This window comes from Dasypus novemcinctus, chromosome 4 (genome assembly GCF_030445035.2).
Source record: "Dasypus novemcinctus isolate mDasNov1 chromosome 4, mDasNov1.1.hap2, whole genome shotgun sequence".
Lineage (NCBI taxonomy): Eukaryota > Metazoa > Chordata > Mammalia > Cingulata > Dasypodidae > Dasypus > Dasypus novemcinctus.
In genome coordinates, this window is record NC_080676.1 from 69,324,240 (window position 1) to 69,347,943 (window position 23,704).

General features: G+C 32.5%; 1 protein-coding gene across 4 annotated transcripts in view; it reads left to right on the forward strand.

Moving 5' to 3' along the window:
• Positions 1-23,704, forward strand: part of OPA1 (OPA1 mitochondrial dynamin like GTPase) — a 101,109-nt gene that overhangs the window by 15,541 nt on the left and 61,864 nt on the right. For 2 of the 4 annotated variants that reach the window (XM_058295545.2, XM_058295544.1), the window contains 3 exons: positions 9,323-9,433; positions 14,766-14,819; positions 16,823-16,927. In XM_058295545.2, the coding sequence (XP_058151528.1) occupies positions 9,323-9,433; positions 14,766-14,819; positions 16,823-16,927 (270 nt within the window). The remainder of the gene's footprint in view (positions 1-9,322; positions 9,434-14,765; positions 14,820-16,822; positions 16,928-23,704) is intronic. The other 2 variants (XM_058295547.1, XM_058295546.1) reach the window with 1 other exon arrangement.

Below are 23,704 nucleotides of genomic sequence, written 5' to 3' on the forward strand. Positions count from 1 at the left end.
ATTTTATGTTTATTTGGAGAGCAGGAAGAAGGAATAATTCCTATATAAAGCTTTCTGTCTCCCTTCTTGTCCTTTCAATTTGAACTTTGTACATGATGTTCCAAACATTAACTAATTATATTCCAATTATTTTCTATTGCAGGGTAAAATTTTTAAATTAGCAAACCAGAAAGTGAAAAAGTAAAAACTGCTAAGGAAATAGGCATGCTATTTATTAATATTACATATGATTTACAGTTTTGCTTTTTGGAGGAAAATAACTTTCAAGGATTTTTTTTTCTTTTGTCCTTTTACTTGATTTTTGGAGAAAACATATTTCAAAATATGCTTGTGTGTGTATTGACCTTTGACTTGATCTTTTTTGATAACTTTTCCATTGATACTATTTTAACCAAGAGGCAGTCTTGATTGTTTATGCTACTGGGGAGAAAAACATTGAATAGGAAATTAGCCTAATTTGTACAACTCCTGTTGAGCCAAGGCCTTGGCCCCTAAAACAGGTAAACTTATTTTACATAGAGGAAAAATCTAACCAGGGAGAAGGAACCTATGTACATGTATGGTAGCATGGGTCTTTGAGTGGAAAGATTTCTTGTTGCTTAGTTAAGTAAAAGGGGTGTGCATTTCTGTTCTTTGACATGGCCTAGGACCACTTTGGTGAATGAGGAACCTGTGTTTTAGGATCTGACTTAGAGAATGTCCTTAATGCCCAATGAGTAATTGATAGATGACAAGGAGCCCCGCAATATAGAAAAGGAAAGAGATGAATCTCTGGGAATTTAATTGTATTTACAACTTTATTTTTATATGGTAGACAGGATAAAAGTATTTATGTTATAATTTACTTCTTTGCTTATTTGAAGATAAATTTCCTCATAGACGTTCCTTTTAAATTTTTCTTCATTCATAGTAATTATCTTGCCCATTAAAAGTTCATTAATTGTATTTTTGAACTATTTGTTGTACATCTAGCTCCTTTTATTATAGGTGAAGTTCAATTGTAGCAAATGCTGGTTGAAAAATTTACTATACAGAAAAACATATCCCCAGCTCCATATGATGGTTTTAAATTTCATTAATATGCAGTGTTGTGTTTTCAAGGCTTGACTATTACCTTTGATGCGTGAGAAAAATGAGCTACTCAGAGAAGATGCAGATAAACTGATGTTAAGATATTACTGTATGTATTGATAGTTGAATGTAAGCATGCAAAGAAAAATCTTAGATTTAGCAGTAGCCTTTTGAAATCACTTCTGAAATATTGTTTAAAATGGTCCACTTAAAGGTTTGGACATTAATCAGAGGTGGTAGGAAGATATCCAGGGTTTAACTGATACTTTTATGATTGGTTCAGTCTGGTAACAGAGAGTCTCAGATCTAAAATAGTATTCAGAGAATTGAAGCAGTCAGACCTTAGCTTAATAGTTGTTTGATTTATACCAACATTTCTAGTTAGACTTTTAGAAATGTAAAAGTAAATGTGAATTAAAAAAAAATTTTAAGTAGTAATTGAAGAACATTCTTAGAATTAAAACTTAAAAAGGAAAAGATTTGTCCTTTCTACTAGGAGAAAACATCTGAAGAAGAGCTGTCATGTAGGTGAATCAGATTCAAAATCAACTGAAGTAACAGTGACAGGAGTTGAGGGATATACAAATGTCAGCTGGTTTGACTTGAATCTCATAGAATGAACAACATGAACTGATTGATTGCTTGTGTTTTCCAGCCTGGGGTCACTAAACTTTAGGTGTTCTGGAAGGTTGTAGTGGAGGTCTTCTAGGTACTTCCACAATTTGAAAACACAAAAGTTTACAAAAAACATATATTTCCACATAATGCTGCACAGGCTAACCAAATAACAAGTTTTTTTAGAGTTAAGTGGAGTTATATCATTCCATTTGTGAACCCTGGTTATGTTGATTACAAGTCCTGATACGTGTCTTTGATGAAAAAAATTGGAAAAAATAATAAAACTGCTTCATAAAAATGTATTTTTTTGTTAATCAAAATCTTTAAAACTTGTGTCTACTGGAGAAAATTATTAGAAAGAGCCTTGGGTGTGAACTGGGTAACATTTCGAGACCTGGACACTGTTCAGGATGACCTGAAGGCAAACTGACACTTGGGCTGGTAAGCCTATTTTAGTGGGTTAATGGACTCATCCAATTGGTAAATAAGCAGATTTCCATATATCAGTCATATATAGAAATGACAAAATTTTTAATGTATCTCCTTTATTAGAATATGTAAGAATGTTGGTTTCTACTGAAGATTAATTTACTGAGACATTTTCTGTGCTTTTGTCCTATAATGTTTATGATTGTTTATAAACATCTTAGAGAAATAGAGAATATAGTCATTCTGAAGGTAGCAAGCACATTTATAATTTGTAGAAAATACTTGAAGGATCTTTTACAAGTTCAAATCATGGAAGGAGTTTTAAATATAATTGTTAAAAGGCAGTACATTTATACTCTTCCTTCCAACATGTTAGTCTTTGGGGATTTGAATCATATCTCTCATAAAAGTTTTCAGCTCCCAACCCTTGGTCCTGTGAATATATGGACCCATTTATAAATAGGACCTTTGAAGATGGTGGTAGTTAAGGCATGCCCAAACTAAATTAAGTGTTGGCCTTAATCCAATATGCTAAAGTCCTTATAAGCAAAGGAAATTAGATACAGAAGAAGCAGCCATGGGAAGCATCCAGAAACTGGAAGTCACCAGAATTTGGAGGAAAAAGAAGATGCCACCATGTGTGCCACCATGTGTACCACCATGTGATGAAGAAGCCAAGGAGCCCCAAAGATTGCCGGCTGGCCAGAAGATACCAATCTTGGGAGCCTTCTAGCTTCTGAAACCTTTAGCCAGTAAATTCCTATGGTTGAGCCAACCCACTGTAGGGCATTTGTTTTAGCAGCTAGGAATCTAAGATAGTTTTTGGTATCAGAAAGTTGGGCATTGCTATGACAAATGGGTAGAGGCTGGAAGAATTGTGTGGTGCTTGATAGAAAAAGCCTGGATTGCTTTGAAGTTACCATCAATAGAAATATGGGCATTAAAGGTACCTCCAGTGAGGTCTTAGAAGGAAATGTTGAATGTATTATTGGAAACTGGAGGAAAGGTGATACTTGTTATAAAGTGGCAGAGTACTTGGTGAAATTGTGTTCTGATGTTGGATGGAAGGCAGAACTTGCAAGCTCTGAACTTGAATATTTGGCTGAAGAGATTTCCAAGCATAAAGTGTGGAAGGTGCAGTCCAGTTTCTCTTGGCAGCTATAGGAAAATACAAGAGGAGAGATATGCTGAGAACTGAACTCTTAAACAAAAAGAAAGCAGAAACTGATGATTTGGAAATTCTCAGCCTTTCCAGATAGTGTACTGTGAGACTATGGACAGATGCAACCCTCTAGGGACCTCCCGAATCTTTCACGAAGTGAGTCTCTAGAGATCAGGGTTCCATATGAGGCTTTAATTGAACAACCCTTTGTTAAAGAGGGTCTTTGAGAACAGGAATGCAGTCAGCCATTGCAGTGGAAGTTAGGATCGAAAATACAGTTTACTAGGAAGGATGTATGGATAGTGCTTTTGTCTAATGGCTTGAACCCCTTTAAACTGCACCCAAAACCAACAAGGTTTTTGTGAAAATTGTATGAGCAGAACCAGTACTAGCCTGGACTAAAAGGGATACAGAAGGGATGAATCAAATCAAGGATGAGTTTAAGGGCACAATCATGGAAGCAGAAGTCTGGACCATAAAGACCTCATCAGGTCAAGAGAGGGGGCCCACCCACTGTGAAATGAGCATGTCCACCCCTGCACTTAGAGGAGGTAAGCCATCTGCCCCAATATCATTGAGGTTCTTATAAGCTAAGGACATTGGGCAGAGAAGAAGAGGCCACAGGGAACAACCAGAAGCTGGAAAGTCACCAGAATTAAGAAGAGAAAGGGGAACAAGATGCCCTGTATGCATTCTTTGTGTGATGGAAAAGGCAAGGGACTCAAAGATTGCTGGCCAACTAGAAGACCAATAGGAGAAAACGGGCCTTCTAGCTTCTGAAAGTATGGGCCAATGTATTCCTGTTGTTAAGCCAACCCATTGTATAATATTTGTTTTAGTAGCTAGGAAACTAAGACATAGTCTTATTCTTATTTTTGTGGCTTCACTTATATAGTACTTCCCAGCTGAAAAACCTCTCTTCCTTTTTCTTCTACCTGATCAATTTCCACTTATTCTTAAAGCATAGCTCAAATTTTTACCTTCATGAAGTAGTCCCTAAACATTTTAGTTCCATTAATTATATTCTTCTTAACTTTTAAAACACCATCTGAAACACTATTTACTTCAGCTTGGTTTTTTATTATTTAACAGGCCATGTCTGTCACTACTTCTCTGTCCTCAGAGTGCCTAGGATAGTGCTGAGCTCTTAGTAAAATAAACTAGTTGACTGATTTAACTCAGTAGAAGAGAAGCTAATTTAAATAAATTTACAATAAAGGGTGAGTACAAAGATTTTTGTGATATGTCTTTTTGCTCTGATTGATTTCTCCTCACCTTCATATTGTGTAACTACTGAGAAGAGAATGTGAATGTACTATATGTACTATGTGTTCTGAATTGTAACCAAGTAGTGTTCCTCAAGTAAAGTTTTACTTTTATGGAATTCTTCATGCAACAAATATTCTCAGAACCAGTAACATCAAATAACCACAATTTCACGAAGTTCTGAAATTTCCTGAGCCACTAGCAACTGTACTTGGTTAGATTCTTGATCAGGAAGCCAGAATGTTTGCATTCCAGAGTATAGTAAATGAAGAATCTGAGGGACCAGAGGAAGAAAAGCTGGGAAGATATGCACGAGGGAAAGAATGGCAAAGCATGCAACCTTATTTTAGTCTGTAATAATAGACACACCACAGTTTCAAGAAGCATTAAATGAGTTTTTACTGTGTATAGAACACTCTTAGGTAGCAGTTTAGAACAAAGGGCATTTTGTAGAAAAAATATTATTAGTAATAACTATTGGTTATAGTTGGACTGCTTTATTTATCTCTTAAAATTATTATTTGTAGAAATTGTCCAAATATGAAAATAGGATATGGTATTTCCAGATTAGAGCAAGTTAATGAACCAAGTTGGAAAGACTTATTTCCTGTTGGTAACTCATAATAAATATTCTTAAATTGGCTGTGAATGTCTTGAACAGAGTTATGTATTATTGGGAGGAAGAGTGCTAACCAAATAGAATTATTCAAACTTCAAAAAATAGTTTAATGCTTAGGATTATTTTTTAAATGAAAAGAGAAATATGTCTTCACTTTCATAAAGTTCTTTTTCTAGACCAAAATGACTTAATATTTCTGAAGCAGGTATTGGCAAACTTTTCCTTAAAATGCCAGATAGTAAATATTTTAGGCTTGTAGGCTAAAGGTCTCTGTTGACTACTCAACCAGCCCACCATAGATGGAACTTCTACTCTAAAGGGTAATTTAATTGTACCTTCCAGTATATTATATAATAGTATCATTTTCCCTTTATCAGTATTGACTGAACCTGATGGATCTAAGGCACTGTGAAAACGTGAGATCCTATTACAGGATGGTATCAAATGCAGATTTTGGGGTCACATTTCCTGGATTCAGATCCTGCCCTTTCTACTTTCAAAGCTGTGTGACCTTGGACAAGTTACTTAGCTTCTCTGAGATTCTGGTAAAAGGAAGGAAACCCAACCTCAGAACTGTTCTAAAGACAAGTAGAAGGCCTGACATATAATAAATGCTAAAAAAAATGTTGGCTATTAGGTTGATAATGGCAATCATCATTATTTTATACTTTGCATTATTTTGTGGATTTACAATATATTAACATTATTTGTTAATATTAGTTTCTTCCTGTCAGTCTCTGTGGAGTCTATTCTGGGGATTGTGAAAAATGGAAAAAATGTATTGTTTGGGGTTGATGTCTAATTTATTTATGGATAAGCATTTCTTTAAGAAACCCAGTTTGGATTTCATGCTAGAAATATTGGGTAAAAGGTTGTAATTTGATTAATTCAAGTAACAAACATATGCCAAGATCTATTTTAAGTGCTAAGTATTAAAATGAACACAATTTGGGCCTTACTTTGTTGTAAATTCTTAAAATACAGCTAAAAAATAAAGTGTTTTAAATGTATTCATCTCATATTTCAAGATGTTATTTAAAACCTTTTCCACCAAACTTAATTTTTACCTTTTAGATTTTTCAGTTGATATGGTGTCTGGAGCTCTCATCCATTATTTTGATCAGACATAATTTTTTAAAGACTGAGAACATTGTAAATGAACTATCAGACTAAGAGAACTGTAGTGTCAAATTAACAGTAGCCAGGATACATTTAGAGCAAGGCTTCTTAACTAGAGGTTTGTGAGCTTGAGTTGAAATTCATAAAAACATCATTCTTGTGGGGACATGTTGATACAGATATATGTATTAAATAATACGCAGTATAGTGTGGACTTAGTGTAAAGGGTGCATGATTTTCAGCTGACTGACAAAGGGATCCATGGAACAAAAAAGGTTAAGAACCTATGGTTTAGAGTGTATATTATCTGTAGTTGGTCTCAAAGTGACTAGTTTCGTGCTCTTATTTCTTGGAAGAAAACTCCTAGCTTGGGAAAATATTTATTGAATACTTGTGAAGTAGGTACACCTGTTTTTTTCTCTGTATTCCATATAATCTTAGATTTGAAGCTTACAGCCCATCACTTCATATTTATGGTGAGATTTGATGCCTAAAATTATCTCACAGGGTAACCTTAAGTCAGATGGTATAGTGTAAGTAGCTTTTTCTGTATCTAATTCTTGTTTTCCTCATCCTTTTTTCAGGAGGTAACAGTTAATTTCAACTATAATCACATTACAGTGCATCAGTAACAAACTTGAAAGTAAAGTGAAGTGTCATTAGAAAAAGGGTATTTTCTTGTAATTTATTAGATATTTGAGTATTTACCATACAGTTGTATAGGTCTGTAAGCAGTGAATTAGGTAGGGTTGTTTAAGCTTATAAAAAAGAATTATGTGTCTTATAGACCAGCACAGTTAAGAAATACTTAACTTTCATGCTGTGGCATTTATAAATTATAATACTGGTGTTGTGTTAAAGTAGGTACACTATTGTATAATGAAAGTATAAGCTAACATGGGAAGCTTTTAAAATAACTGTTTTGAGAAAGCTTAATACTTGAATGATTAGAAGTGATTTGGTAAATCACCAAATGAATAAAAATGACATTGATTACTTTTCTTTCTGCTTGATGAAAAGCAGTAGCACAAATTGTTATGCAAATGATGACAGTAATGATATAGTTGACATTGTCTTTAATAGATTTACCAATGACCATAGAGCTGATTTATTTGAAAGATAACGTCTTTAAAGATAACTGCAGGATTAAAAAAATTTTTTTTTGCTTTTGAATTTGTAAGCAAATATATAAATGTCACTTATATTATGTGTAATTTGATGTTCTTTCACTTGAAATAGTTTTATCCTTTGATTTATAGTAAGCCAGTTAGTTTCATTCATTACCTAATGTTGACAGTGATTGAAGCCTAATATATTAAAACTAAAAATCACAATAAAAATTTCTAAAATTATGTTAACATCTTTCCTTAATTTAAAGTACTTTACTATACTAACCATTTTGTTTGTATTTACCTCTTTTCTGGAAAACATATATTTATGTAAATTTTGGGGTTATATAAGGTGAACTAGGTATATAATTCATTCAGTTTCTGGGTAATAAATTAATTAAATTTCAAATGCAATGTTAACCAGTATTTTTGTTTTTAAAGATTTTCTAATTTTGCTATCCAAACTAAAATAATGTAGGCAGTCATATTGTAATTCTCTGAAATGATTTCAAACTCACCCTCTTGATAAGTAGTAGTTTTCTTTACTCTTCATTTTTATAATTTGGTAAACATTAACCCCATTGTTCTCCCAGAACACCATTCTTGACCAAATTAAATGGTTTTTCCTTATTCGTTGGAACTTTGTCTTTGGATTTTCTGGTTGAGAGAATATTGGCTTTGTGATATTATCAATTCTTGGTTGTCTTCTTCCCCTCCCCCCATCTTTAATAGTTATCTGACTGCAACTATTAAAAGTACTGTATCAGAAAATGACATGTATTTTACTAACACATCACATATGATATGTTGTGATTAAAAATTGTACCAGTTTAATATTTAATGATTATTAAATGGAATGAATTTTAGAAATAGGGAAGGTAATTATTTTGTGTACATGTCCAAAATCATTTTTTTACTTTTAATTTTCATAATAGCTTGCTTATCTCCATAACTTAATTATGTTCTTTTATTATGCTCTTGCTTTAGTAATTGCTATGGGCTTGATTTTATTTTCAAAGGCTGTTTCTATTTACTGTCAAAACAACTAGTTAAAAGTGAAAATTCAACCAGAGTAGTTATTTGAAGTTATATAGTTAAAACATCCTAAAACATTTTAAAAATTTATAGAATAACCCTAAATTTTGGTGAAACAAGCTTGTGTGCATAAGCACATAGTATCCTGTGTAAATTAATGTAAAACCTTGATTAACTTGATACTAGAAAACTTAATAGGGTTTTGAGGAATGGTCATTTTTATTAAACAAATAAGGTAACAAGGAAAAATAATTTAATAAGAAAATAAACTATTATTTACTTAAAAGCAAGAAAGAAATCTAGTTTCTAGCTTTACACCACATTCAACTCAATCCCTTGTACCTTATGTGTCCTCCCATCAGTTTGTGGGCATTATGGTTGGGAATAAAGATTTAGGCCTGCAACATTAACAGTGTTTAAATAAAATGAGTTTTGCTTTTTTCCTCCGTATTATCATATCAGAAGTACACATTAGTATATATTAGCAAATCAAAGTTAAGGGTTGATTTATTGGTTTTCTTGATTTGTCCAATTATCAGGAAATTTAACTACAGTGCCACTTTGATCATTCCAGTTAGTCTTGGTTTTACTGGATGTTGATATTATATATTTTGGCTTATTTAATTCATCAAACTCATTAAATTTCTTTTTCACTTTTTAAACTATGCTGTTTTACTTTTCTGAGACCTCTAATTTTACTGAGGAGGAAAAATGGAAATGCAGTATACAGAGCCCAATTGTTCATTGGCTCTCAAGATACATAAATGAGTTTCCGTTTTTGTTATAAACTATCCATTCCTCCCTATCTTGTATCTGTTCCTTTGTTGTACCCTTTGGTTTAACATTGTTCTCCTCCCCAATTTTCCTCTTCTCCTTATTGTAAACTCATGGCAGGGTCTGCTTGGTGAGCTCATTCTATTACAACAGCAAATTCAAGAGCATGAAGAAGAAGCGCGCAGAGCCGCTGGCCAATATAGCACGAACTATGCCCATCAGAAGCGAAAGGTGATGGATAGTTTAAGGGGGCTACTGATGTGTTCACACTAATCAGCCATTTCTGCCAAGATTTCATGTCTCCTTAACCTGTTTATGGACTCCAATTATTATAAATTATTTCTGATATATAAAAGATGCATAATATAAAAATGCAACTTTCCTGGAGTAGGTAGTGTAAGAAAAATCCAAAAATAATTAAGCATAGGAATTTTAGTTACTGATAATTAGGCTGTCATGGTCGATGAATTTATGTTTAAAGGTAGAATTATGAATCGCTGTTTATTTTTGGTCCAGTTATTAATCACCTTACACTTATCACCAACTTATCTATTTATTCTCCAAGTTTTCATTTCTAAAATGAAAAGGATTACCCTGGGTGACCAATTTAAATTATTTAAAGCATGAAATTTATTTATTTGTTTTAGCTAAAGTGTATCAGTAGAGATGCTTTTATTTCTTATAGAAGAAAAATATTTTGATTTAACTTTTGGGCAGAGAAATGCAGTTCTTACACTTTTTTTTTTTTGAGGAACCAGTGGCTAGGGATTAGACCTGGGACCTCATAGGTGGGCGCCTGATGCCCAGCCACTGAGCCACATCAGCCTCTCTGAATTGGTTTTTTCATTTGTTTTGCTTGTTTGTTGTTGTTGTTTTTTTTCAGGAGGCACTGGGAACCGAACCTGGGACCTCCCATGTGGGAGGCGGTGCTCAACTGCTTGAGCCTCATATGCTCCCCTGTATTTTTTAATAAACTCAATGCATAAAGTTTTTCACATATATCAATAAGTTCAGTTCAAAAATTTTTTCTCCTTGGATCACTCACTGAGGGATTGAATATTAGAAATTTTGTATAATTCTTATTGCTAAGGAACAGTTTCTAAAAAAAGCATATATCTATAAAAATATTTGGTTATTAGTGCAATCAAGAGGTTTATAAAAATATGCTTTTGATTCTTAAGTAATCCCACAATGTGGATCCCAGTGTTAATGTTTTGAGGAGACTGTTGGGTTGAAATGAAATTGATGCAATGATTTTCAAGTTATACTCTGAGATCTTGAAATTAGCTAATTATAGTACATGTATTAAATCATGAAAGTTTTAAAGTTACATACAAACCTTTATTCAGGAAAAAAATTCAGTCATATATTTAATTAGCTTCCTATAGGTTCTCATATTTAAATTAATTATTACAGATATTGATTTAGTGCAGTAATTCTGCTGGTTAGCCTTATCCCAATTGATGGTATTTCACACTTGAGAGTATTCATCATAGTTCCGTTTATTTTTTTCAGTGTCACTTACTGACTTTTCTCAATTCCATGGCTGTGGAATCTACTCCTGGATATTGCTTAGCTTTCAGTAAATGAATAATATAGGTGAAAATGGGAAGGAATAAGTTATCATTTTCCTGCTTGATTAAATTAAAGTACAGGTGTTAAGCCAAGGAACGTTTTTTGTTTGTTTGTTTGTTTGTTTTTTAGGAGTTACCAGGGACTGAACCTGGGACATTGTACATGGGAAGTAGGCGCTCAACCACTGAGCTACACCTCCTTCCTGGGATTTATTTTTAATGGGACTTCAGTATGCTTATTTCTGCATACTAGTAAAGGTGCTACTTAAATAATCTAACAAAGTATGTGCTTAGACTGCCAGCTGAACAAGAGCCATCCATACTAGTTTTATTACAGAAGGAAGAAAAAGGAACTAGTGTCTTCTGGTTATGTTAGAAATATGAATATAGCTTTAGTTACAAGGTGTTCTTAAGTGTTTTTTCATAAAATTAAGTAATTTGAAATGAGTCCTACAGACCTGCCATTTTAAGAGTTTGAGATATAGTTTTAAAATATTGATGTGCTTTTGGATCTGACAAGGGATATTAGTAGAACCCAGTTGTTTTTCTAACTTGGAAAGGGCTAATGTTCATTTTAAGTTCTACTTTACTAATCTACTAATCTTTATTCAGGCTTTTTTATTCCTATTTCTAATTTTACAATATTCTAGTAGTTAAGTGAGTTATCCACCTAACCCTTTTATGCTTCCCTTTCCCTGAATGAATTGTGAGATAGAGAATGTAAGACTGTATTAATTTATACTTAGTGGAGCACCAAACAAGGCTTGTTCTGCTCACTTTGGAGTTACTTTAAATAAAAGTAAATGAGGCTTTGAAGGCATTTTATGCTCTTCTATAATGATCTCAACCCCATATTATCCTGACTATATCTTCTCCTTTTCCCCCATCTAGCCTACTGTTTCAGCCTTCATTATCATAAATGATCAAAATCCTATCATTCATGAGATTTTTTGCCATTGCTGGCATTTTGTACTTGAGGTACAAACCAAGGGAGTTTTTGTTGCTTTTCAAATCATTCTTTCTCTCTTTCCTTCTTGAAAATATAATTAGGTCTTTCATTTTTTTAGGACCTTCTTAGTAGCAGCTAATTTTTCCTATATCTTCTGAGCAAAAGGGCTTGAGCAGAGATAGTATGTTAAAACTGCCATTTGTAGTTTTGCCTCTGATGGGTAGATACACACACATAGAAATTTTTTAAATTAGTCTTTTATAAATGTATTTTGATATTTCAGAATAGAACCTATGGCTTCGTATGAAGAAATACTTAAAAATTTTAAATCATACTTGGTTTTGTGAGGAGCTAGTAAAGATTTTTCTCTTTCAGCTTTAGCTTGTTTCTGCGGAGGATTCCGCTTTTTCTCCATCAGTTTCACAGCCCTGGAATTGTAGAAAAGCTCTGGTTTCAAGACCATTGATATTCATTTCTGTCAGGGTGAGTTTTAAATTAATTTTAAAATGCAAATTGAATATATTAAACAGGATATGGATTTATTCTTGTTTTAAGTGACTGAATTTTACCAATGAAGCATATCATGGCTTTAACACAGTATGCTATTAAATGAGAATACATTAAAATAAAATATGTCCAGATTGCTTGTTTAAGACCCGGAATAAGTAAATGACAGATTAAAAATAGCATGTTAGCACACCTTAAGAGAATATGTAAAATTATCTTCTCATCAACCATTAATATTTATTTTGTAAACCTAAAGGCTTTCTTCTTGTTTCTGAGAAAACGTTAGCTCCAATTCTAGACTCAACCACTACTTGTCTTTTAATATAACTTTGAGATGAATTTTGATGTTCCATTAAACTAAGCAGATAGGAAATGTATCAGTAAACAATGCATGAGTTATTCCTAACAATTGTGCCATAAGGGCCAACAACAAATTTAAATGATCCTAAAACTCAGAATTTATAAAAATCTTAACAGTTGTGATTTTATTAATACTAATTAGTTTTATTAATACTAATATTAGCATAAAGGTTTTATTTATAGTAGTCCAATAACCTTAAATGATTTTAAATTTTTATTTAACTTATTTTACTAAATTGCTATGTAAGTTACCTTTTATAGCCCTTGGCATATAAAAATATCACGTTTTTGGTTAATTATATTAATTTCTTAATTATTGCCCCGGATATAGAGTAATCTTGGGTATCTCTATAGTGAGTTAGAGTATATTGCATTAAATTGTTAAGTTTTTACATTCAAACCTAAAACATTTTATCCTAATACTGTTTATACATTTTATATTAACTTAGTGCAGTTAGATGGATATTTACTGGAACAAAGTAAATCAATTTAATATCCTTTAAAATGAATTATGGGGAGCAGGTGAAGCTCAGTGGTTGAATGCCTGCTTCTCATGTACAAAGTCCTGAGTTCAATCCCTGGTACCTCCTAAAATAAAAAAATGAATTGTGAGCTTAATCTGCCTAACAAATTTTTTATGACCACATTATTAAAGTATAATAGCATGCCATATGATCAAAATATGGAATCATTTCTTCATTGGCCTTACTAGTTTTTGTACTTTGGGCTGTGGATCCCCTCTCTAAATTGCTTGTTTCTTCACTTTTTAGAAGACTATTAATAATTCTTGTTCATTCTACACACATACACATAAATAGTAAAAATGAGAAAAGCTATCATTGAGCTCGCTATATAGAAATGAGAAAATAATAAATTAGCTTTATACTATCTGACTTTTTCTAGTTTTCAAAAATTTTAATCATATTTGTTGATTTCTAGGCATAAGCCTTTAAGAAAAAAGTGTATATATCATTTCTAGCAAACATTGTCACCTGTATTATTTAAATAAAAGTTTGGAAAATTTTTTGAGAAAGTATTTAAAAATAGGAATGAAAATTTGAAACTATCTATTGCGTGGACAAGACTTATTAATGTCTCCTCAATAAGCAAATCATTTGGAAAATCATATGTTTCCAACCATGATGTCTTGATTGCTTAAATAGCCAATGAAAGAAGATAAACAAGAATCTAAATGAAAAAGAAAATATACATTTTAACTTGATTTGTCTGCTACAAAATAAATTCATGTTTACAAATTTTTGTCAGTAATTAGATAATTGTTTTGAAAAACTGAGGATGACAACTTCTGCACCTCACCATGGAGTCAAAGCACAGTTACATGATTTGTTATGGACATCATTTTTATTATAACTCATGATTGTATTTTGTATTTAGAGTTGTATTGTGACTACTTTAAATCCTGTTACACAATAGTTCCTTTTTTTTGATAACTTCATTTTAGAATTATTAGCATTAATAATTTGAAGTAGTTTACACAATATCTATGAATTTGATTATATTTTTCATTTTATGTTCATGTCAACTTTAATTGCTTTGCTGGGCTTCATTGCTACCGATACATTCTCTATATTATGGGTTAGCAGATCTTGTGTGGGAACTGAATTTAAAAACAAGCATATGGCTCCAGTTAAAGTTCTGCAAATGCAAGTTGTTCTTTGCATTTATTATGTGTTTCTCTGTTCAGAACACAGAAGTGGATAATACTTGCTTAAAAGTTATGCTATAACCAATGAGCTTTTTCAAGAGTTATAAACTGTAACATGTATCTCATTTCCCAAAACACATTCCTAAAGAGTTATCCATGCTCTATTTCTCCAAGTATATAAGTTCCTGCTATTTAGTACAAAACAATCCTTGAAGAAAATAGTAATCATATGTGTTGATCTTTATTTTTATTAGAAATTACTGGAATGACAATAGGAAATGATTACTTTTTTTAGGTTTTTGCTTCTTGAATAAAATCTTGGTGAGCTATTTTTATTGATGAATACTGGTCTTTTTTGCTTTCTTAATAATTTGATTTAAAATTTGCTTTGATTAATTATGCATTTCGGCCAGTAATTTTTTTCTCAATATATTTAATTTGACTTATTGTACATTCTAAATAAACTTAATTGCACTCAATTAAAATTAGTTTATTTTAAATATTTAGGTAACAGATAAAGAGAAAATTGATCAACTTCAAGAAGAACTTTTGCGTACTCAGGTAATTCTAATGAGTTTTAAAAAACCAGAGACTTTTTCCTGTATTTTACTATAAGTTTGGTGGATGAAGAAATATATTTTTTTAATAAAGCAAAGTTTGGCATGGTTTAATAATAAGAGTTTATCAATAGATGAAAATGTAGAAATAAAGAATAAAAAGGAAACTAGAAAAGTGTGGAATTAACTCACTTGCATGTAACAGTCTCTTTTTGAGTGAATTTTGTGCTTCTAATTTTAAAGGAAAACTACAGTGGAACAGAATGGAGCTGTAGCCATCATTATGTTTGGGAACTTGTTAAAAATGCAAAGTTTAGGTCCCTATCTGGGATTCAATCAATCAGGAACTCTGGGATTGTGACCCAGCAATTTGTTGTTCTTAAAAGCCCTCAGGGTAATTCTCATGCATCCTGAAGTTGAGAATTACTTGTATAGAGCTTTGGGGGACAGCTCAATCACATATTTCTACAGAATGGCATTTGGTACATGTCCCAAAAGAATATTTCCATCCTCAGAAAACACAGACCCCAAAAATTTATCCCATATTCACAATAAGCCAGTGGGAATGTGACCATCTTTGCATATTCATAGATATCTCTTGACTTGTGCGATTTGTAGTTGTCAGTCACTGGGTGTTAACATAAACACTATTATTTAAAAACTTCATGCTATAATAAATAATGGAATTATCTGTAGCAGCACCATCTAATAGAAATATAATGCAGGCCATATGTGTAATTAAAATTTTTCAAGTTAAAAAGATAAAAAAATATGGAATTAATTTTAGCAATATTTAATTTAACCCAGTATTTTCTAAATAGTATCATTTTAGCATATAGTCAAAGTAAAAAAAAAGGATTGATATTTTACCTTTTTTTTTTTTTTTAACAAGTGTTTGAAATCTGGTAATGTGCACTTACCTCTGTTCAGACTAGCCTCATTTCAAGTGCTCTACAACCACACGAAGTTCCTGGCCACCACAGTGGACTGCAAAGATCTAGTTCTTGGCTACCACTACCAGAATTTTGTTGTATATACTGTTACTAGATAAAAGTGAGCATGCTATATTAAAATAAGTTTATGTTTATAATTGAATTTAGCTTGCAGTTCTGTCTTACACGTTTCTTTAATTTGGTTTACTTTGGATATTCTCTGAGGATAGAACCATTATTTATTTTGTTTTTGAAAGGTTATACCAACCTAGGAATTTTTCTAAAAATATTCTCCGTTATAAAAGGCATGATATTTTAAACTGGATGTAAACATTTAGCTGGTTGTAGGAAGGAATAATTCTTAATAGTTTTCTGAACTGTTGCTGTTTAGATAAGGTATACTGGTGTAAAAACTGGGAAGACAAAACAGATCAAATTTGTTTGAGAATAAAGAAAAATATGTAGCCAATCAGCTTCTTTGACAAAGTAACCTATCTATACACATTAATCTTCTTTAATATATATTTCATATTGATATTTTAAAAATTAGTATCTCTGGCCATAGAAATGTAACACAGCTTGAATGAGTCCCAGACTCAGCAAACCCTTGTTCAAAACCCCACTCCTTGACAAGTTCCTAACTGGGTGACCTTGGGCAGGCCATCCCTAACCTCATGTTCATATGCTTTATGACCCCTGCCACATGGGATTGCTGTGTTATAATAAATACTGTTTCATAGAATGTACTTAAGAACTTCTTTAAATTCCTACATTTCAGTATTATAAAATTATTTTTGCTTAATAATAATGTACTTAAGAACTTGCTTCTTTAAACGTTTCTTCAATGTAAGTACCAAAGAATTTTCCAAATAAAATGCCAGATTATAATAGAAAATGGTAATCCATTGCATTGTACACATTTGATGATATTCTTAATATATTTTGTTCTCAATAGATACTTTTTAAATGTAATAGTTCTTAGAAGATGTGACTTCAGGATTTGGGAAGATTTTAATTTAGACTTAATTAATTAATATTACAGGTTAACCCATCTTATGTATATTTTTTGTTATAGTTAAAATACCAGAGAATCTTGGAACGTTTAGAAAAGGAGAACAAAGAATTGAGAAAACTGGTATTACAAAAAGATGACAAAGGCATCCATCATAGAAAGCTTAAGGTATTTTAAATTTCTTTTAATGTGTTAATTTTCAGAACTTTGCCACATAACATTGTGTGTTCACAGATACCAGTTTTTAAAGAAACTGTAACTGTTTTAGCATCCTTTTTATTTTTATTTTTGTTAACTTGAATTCTTGAGGGGGGGAGTTCTCTTCCTGTATTAAGACATTTCACATATCTGAAGACTGCAAACATTTGTTTTATACTATGCCCATAAAATCTTCATGTGTCTTAAATCAGTTTATTTTTCTGAAGTAACTAGTTTATCTTTAAATTTAATTTCTACTGCTATAAAATAAGAATCATGAGTTGATGAACATTTAATTATAACTTATCATCATTTCCTTACTTGTATTCCCAGTGAACAATTAGGCCATTTACTTCCATTTTTAAAAATCAGCATTTTCTTCTGAAAGCTTCCTTAGATGTTTCAAGGAATTTTCAAAAAACTGTATGTTGTTATTATCATCAGTACGTTGGTAATTATTATCAATACATTATCTCTTCTTATCACCCACTTAAGCAACTGTATGTGCTAAATTAAATTGACCTAATTCTGTCATTTGAATCTAATATAAGTAAACAGAATTTATGTGCAGCAAAACTGCAGTAAATCATGATACATATATTTTATGGCCAAGGTCCAAAGATACATAGATCTAATTTTAGTACACATGCAGTTAGTAGCTCTAATTCTGAATTACAGCTACACAAAACAGATAAATAACATGGCTTTATGTATAAGTAACAACATGTGGCAGTTGAGAAAAGTCATATCCATGTGTTAACATATATTCAGCGTTTATCTCAGAAACAGTGTCTTCTTTCATAAAATGAAACAATAATGCAATTTTTGTTTTTTATTTTTAGGTGGATGTATGACAGTTACTTTCTGTTTAGTTATTTCCAGATGTTAAGAGATTAAAGGAAGCTTTAGGTCCAAGAGTTTTGCTCCTATTTTGACATTAAAACTAAAAAACTTCTTTACCTTAATTATAAAATGCTTTCTGATAGGCTTTTTTGTCTAGGTCTGTTTTTTTGCTCACTAATTAATCAAATACATGAAGCTTGTTCTATGCAAGGCACATGTTTGGTCCTGATTATATAGACTGTCTGCCCTGATGCTCTCACATTTTAGCCTGCTCAGTTGCCAAAGTACACTTAAACATTCTTAATGATTTAACAGTCCTCTTTGTGGTAGTTTCTCTACTTTTATCCTCTCTTCCGCTTTCTTTCTCTCTCAATCTTGTGCTCACTCTCACTCTAATTCTCACATACCAAATTTGGGAATGATTTCCTTGTCATTTGACCACATGCCCTATTATTTAGCCTTTTTGGTGTTAATGATTTTCTTTTGTTGGGCATTTAGTATTAGCATATCAGGATTACCTAATTGCTTCCTTCTTTTACCATTTAGTTAAAAAATCAGGAAATCCTATATCAATGTAGTTTGTTAAATCAGTATATCTTTAAGTAATTATGGATAAATTGGATAAGAAGACATGGAATTTTATTCTATTTTAGTTTTTACTATGAATGTATTTATGTAATTACAAAAAGAACAATGCAATGAGAAGGCAGATTTGAGACACCACCATCTCTTGTCTGCCAGTGTTAAAACTGCTTTCTCTTGTGACATCTTGGTGTGGACTGCAATTCCTCTGCTTCAGGCAAGAACCCAGGGGAACCCTTGTGGGGTTTCCTTCAATTTGGCACCCTAGGTGATTCCCCACAACCTCTGAGGAGATTGCTGCCCAGTGGAATCCTCGATCCTTGGGGTTGGACATCTCTTACAGTCCACCAGCGCCAGAGTCCTATTATCTCTTAGGACTGAGGAGAGGGGATCTTCTGCCCAAGTGTCGAGGATCCTGAAAGCAGCAAGCCACAAGAGAAATCAGTTTTCCCTGAAACTTCAATGACCTCAGTGAGTATAAAATTAGCTTGGTTTCTAGGATACAATAATTAACTTGGTTTTGGGGTGACAGTTTAAATTTCCTGCCGAAACTGTAAGCAGCAAAGTGGTGCATGGTTCTTAACTTCTAGGTCCCTGGTTTCAGGGATGAAACTGGTCTAAGGGCTGCAGGTTGGAGTCCCCTCCCAGAGACCTCTTGCAGTCCAATGGGGAGCAGGCCCCCAGGCATAGACAACCTCACCATTGGGCCCAAGCTTAAAGAAAATATCCTGGAATTTTTTTACTCATCTGTGGTCTAAAAGTCAAAATGGGAAATCAGCAGAGATAAAAGAAAACTATTGTCCTCTAAATTATATTTTAAAGCATTGGGAACAATTTGGTCATAAGTCAGTGACTAAAAAGAAATTTTTGTGCAAAATCACATGGACACAGTGCAAATTTGATCAGGAATAGCCTTCAAAGAGATCTCTTGAATATATAATGTTATTTTACACTTAAACATTTTGTAAGAATGAGAAAATGAAACAATCCTATATGTACAGTCTTTTATGTCTTTGTATCAGTATAAGAATTTGCAAAAGAGTGTGCAAAGTTAGGATTCAGACTAGGAAGTTTGATATTTTTGTGTGTCTGACTTTCTCTCTGTGTTTGCCTGTTTGTTCAAAGTATATTTTCATATCTCTGGATGGTAATACCAAATTAACAAATGAAAATTCTTATTACAGCTTTATTCAAATTGCTAAAAATTTAATAAGTGCTTCCATATTTGTAAATGAGCACTCCTGGAGTCCCAAAATTAGAAAAGCTGAACTTCTAGGACTCTTTTGAATTTATAAGCTAAAATATTCACACCTTGGCTAATTAATTTTATAGGACATATAGTGAAAATCATACTGATATCTGAATAGAGAACTATTGAGACAAGGAAAAAAAAAAGGTTTTTCCTAGGTTCCTTGAACTACCCTGCCTCCAGGGTCTTCTCCTAAAAAATATTTCACACAAACAATAACCAAAAACAATAACCAAAACCATCCCTACATTAATATAGGGATAGCTATACTAATATTAGACAAAACAGACTTTAAATGCAAAAAATTATAGGAAATACAGAAGGCCATTATATATTAATAAAAGGGACAAACCACCACAAAGAAATATAGGCCTAAATATCTATACACCTGACCATGGTGCCCCAAGATACGTGAAGCAAACTCTGGCAAAACTGAAAGGAAAAATAGGTGTTTCTACAGTAATAGTTGGAGACTTCATTAAGTCGCTCACATCAAGATAGAAAAACTAGACAGAAGATCAACAAGGAAACAGAGAATTTGAAAAATATCATTAACAAGCAAGATCTAGCAGACATATGCAGAACATTGCACTCCAGAACAGTGAACTATACATTTTTCTCAAGTGCTCATATTCTCCAGGATAGACTATATTCGGGGTCAAACAACAGGTCTCAATAAATATAAAAAGATTGGAATTATACAAAGCACCTACTCTGATCATAACGGAATGAAGCTGGAAATCAATAATAGGTAGGAAAGGGGAAAATTTGCAAATATATGGAAGCTCAGTAACATACTCCTAAACAGCCAGTGGGTCAAAGAAGAAAGTGCAAGAGAAATTAGTAAATATCTCGAGACAAATGAAAATGAGAACACAGTTATCAAAACTTATGGGATAAAGTGAAGGCAGTACTGAGAGGGAAATTTAAAGCCCTAAGCACCTATATTTAAAAAGATGAAAGCTAAAATCAAAGACCTAACTGAACATCTGGAGGAACTAGAAAAAGAACAGCAAACCAGTCCCAAAGCTAGCAGAAAGAACAATGATCTGTACAGAAATAAATGAATTTGAGAACAATAACAACAAAAAATTGACAAAACCAAAAGCTGGTTCTTTGAAAAGATTAATAAAGATGAGAAACCATTAGTTAGACTACCAAAGGAAAAAAAAGAGAAGGTGAAAATAAAATCAGGAATGAAATGGAACATTATGATTAACCCCACAGAAATAAAAAGCATCATAAGAGAATATTATGAGAAATTGTATGCCAACAGATTTGACAACCTAGATGAAATGGACAAATTCCTAGAAATGCACAAACAACCTACATTGACTCTAGAGGAAATACAAGAACTCAACAAACCAATCACAAGAGATTGAACCAATCATCGAAAATCTTTCAGTAAATATAATTCAAGGACCAGATGGCTTCACAGGTATATCCTGAACATTTCAAGAAGGAATAACTTCAATCCTGGTTAAACTCTTCAAAAACTTGAAGAGGAGGGAAAATTACCCAACACATTTTATGAAGCCAACATCACCCTAATACCAAACCCAGATAAAGATACTACAAGAAAAGAAAATTACAGACCAATCTCTCTAATGAACATAGATGCAAAAATTCTCAACACATATTTGCAGATCGAATCTAACAGCATGTTAAAAGAATTATACACCATGATCATGTGGATTTTTTTCCTGGTATGCAAGGGTGGTTCAACAAAAAAAATATCAATTAGCATAATACACCAGATTAAAATATCGAAAGAATAAAGCCACATGATCATCTCGATTGACACAGAAAAGGCATTTGTCAAAATCCAGCATCCTTGTCAATAAAAACAATGCAAAAGATAGAAATAGAAGGAAAGTTCCTCAACTTGATAGGGACATTTGTGAAAAGCCTGTAGCCAACATGCCAGTCAATAGGGAAAGATTGAAAACTTTCCCTCTAAAATCAGAAGCAAGACAAGGATGCTTTCTACCATTGTGTTAGAACTTCTAGGTAGAACAGTTAGGAAAAAAAAAAAAAGGCATCCAAATTGGAAAAGAGGAAGTAATTCTCTTATTATTTATAGATCTTATATTTAGAAAATCCCAAAATATATATGACAAAGCTACTAGAGCTAATAAATGAGATCATCAGAGTAGCAGCATACAAGATCAACATGCAAAAATCAGTAGTGTTTTTATTATATCCACTAGTAATGAATAATCTGAGGAGGAAATTAAGAAAAAGATTTCATTTACAATAGCAAAAAGACTCAAATATTTAGGAATTATTTAACTGGGGACATAAAGAACTTATATTCAGAAAATTACAAAATACTGCTAAAAAAATCAAAGACGGTTAAAAAATAGAAGAACATTCTGTGTTCATGGGTTACAAGGAGAATAAATATTGTAAAGATTTCAATTCTACCCACACTGGGTAAAGATTCAATGATAAGCCTACCAAGTCCACTTTACTGGAGTAGAAGAGACTTTTCAACAAATGATGCTGAGAGAATTGGATATCCATAACCAAAAGAATCAAGGAGGACCCCTATCTCTCTCCCTATACAAGAATCAACTCAAAATGGACCAAAGACCTAAACATAAAAGCCAGGACCATAAAACTCCTAGAAGATAATGTAGAGAAACATCTTCAGGATCTTGTGGTAGATGGGGGGTCTCTTAAACCTTGTGACCCAAAGCATGAACAACAAAAGAAAAAGTAGATGAATGGACCATTTCAAAATTAAACACTTCTGCACCTCAAAGGACTTTGTGAAGAGGGTAAAATGCAGCCTACTAAATGGGAGAAAATATTTGGAAATCACGCATCTGGCAAGAGTTTAATATCCATAATACATAAAGAGATCCTACAACTAAACAATAAAAAGACAAAGGACCTGATTAAAAAATGGGCAAAAGACATGATAAAGCATTTTTCTAAAGAAGAAATATAAATGGCAACAAACCACATGAAAAAATGTTAAAACATCATTACCTATTAGGGAAATGCAAATCAAAGCTACAGTGAGATCATTTCACACCTATGAGAATGGCCACTAAACAGAAAACTACAGGTGTTAGAGAAGATGTGGAAAGAGAAGGATGCTTAGTCACTGTTGGTGGGAATGTGGAATGGCCACAGCCACTTTGGAAGTCTGTCTGGCAGTTCCTTAGGAAGTTAGATACAGACCACTAATAGGTATATATCCAGAAGAATTGAAAGCAGCAACATGAATAGAAATCTGCACACTGATGTTCATAGCAGCAGCACTCACACTTGCCACATGATGGAAACAACCCAGGGGTCTACCAACTGATGAATGGATAAATTCTGGTACATACACACTATGGGATATTATTGAGCTGTAAAAAGAAATGAGTCATGAAGCATATGACAATATGGATGAACCTGGGGGACATTATGTTGAGTGAAGCAAGCTAGACACAAAAAGACAAATATTGTATGATTTTGCCATGAGGAACTGAATATAATGAGCAAATTCATGGAGTCAATAGCTAGAATATAAGTAACCAGGAAACAGAATGAGGTTAGAGATTGGAAAGCTGAGGTTTAATCTGTGCAGAATTGGTAAAAAGGTTGTTTGGAAATGAAAGAAATGGTGAAAGCACATCATATGGTTTATAATTAGCAGAGCTAATATTTGGGTATGATGGTGGTTGAAAGGGAAAGTCTATGGTCATGTATATCACTAGAAAGAAAGTGGAAAAAATGAAACATGAGTCTATATAGAAATAGCAAATCCTCTTGTGAAAATAGTTTGGTTAATAGGGCATATATTGGAATATTTTTCTCTGAAGCAGATAAAATATACATTAATGTTATAAAATGTTAATATCAAAGTAATATTTGGGCAAAAATACAACCAGAACAAACTATGGACAGTAGTATATAGTTATATATATATATATATACTTATATTTTTAGGTTTTATTTTTATTTTTTTTATTTGAAGCCAAACAATTTATTCTTTCATACAGAAAGATGGTGTTTCTCTTAAAATTTTTTTTATTTAATTGCCTTTTTAAAAAAAGATACATTGATCACAAAAA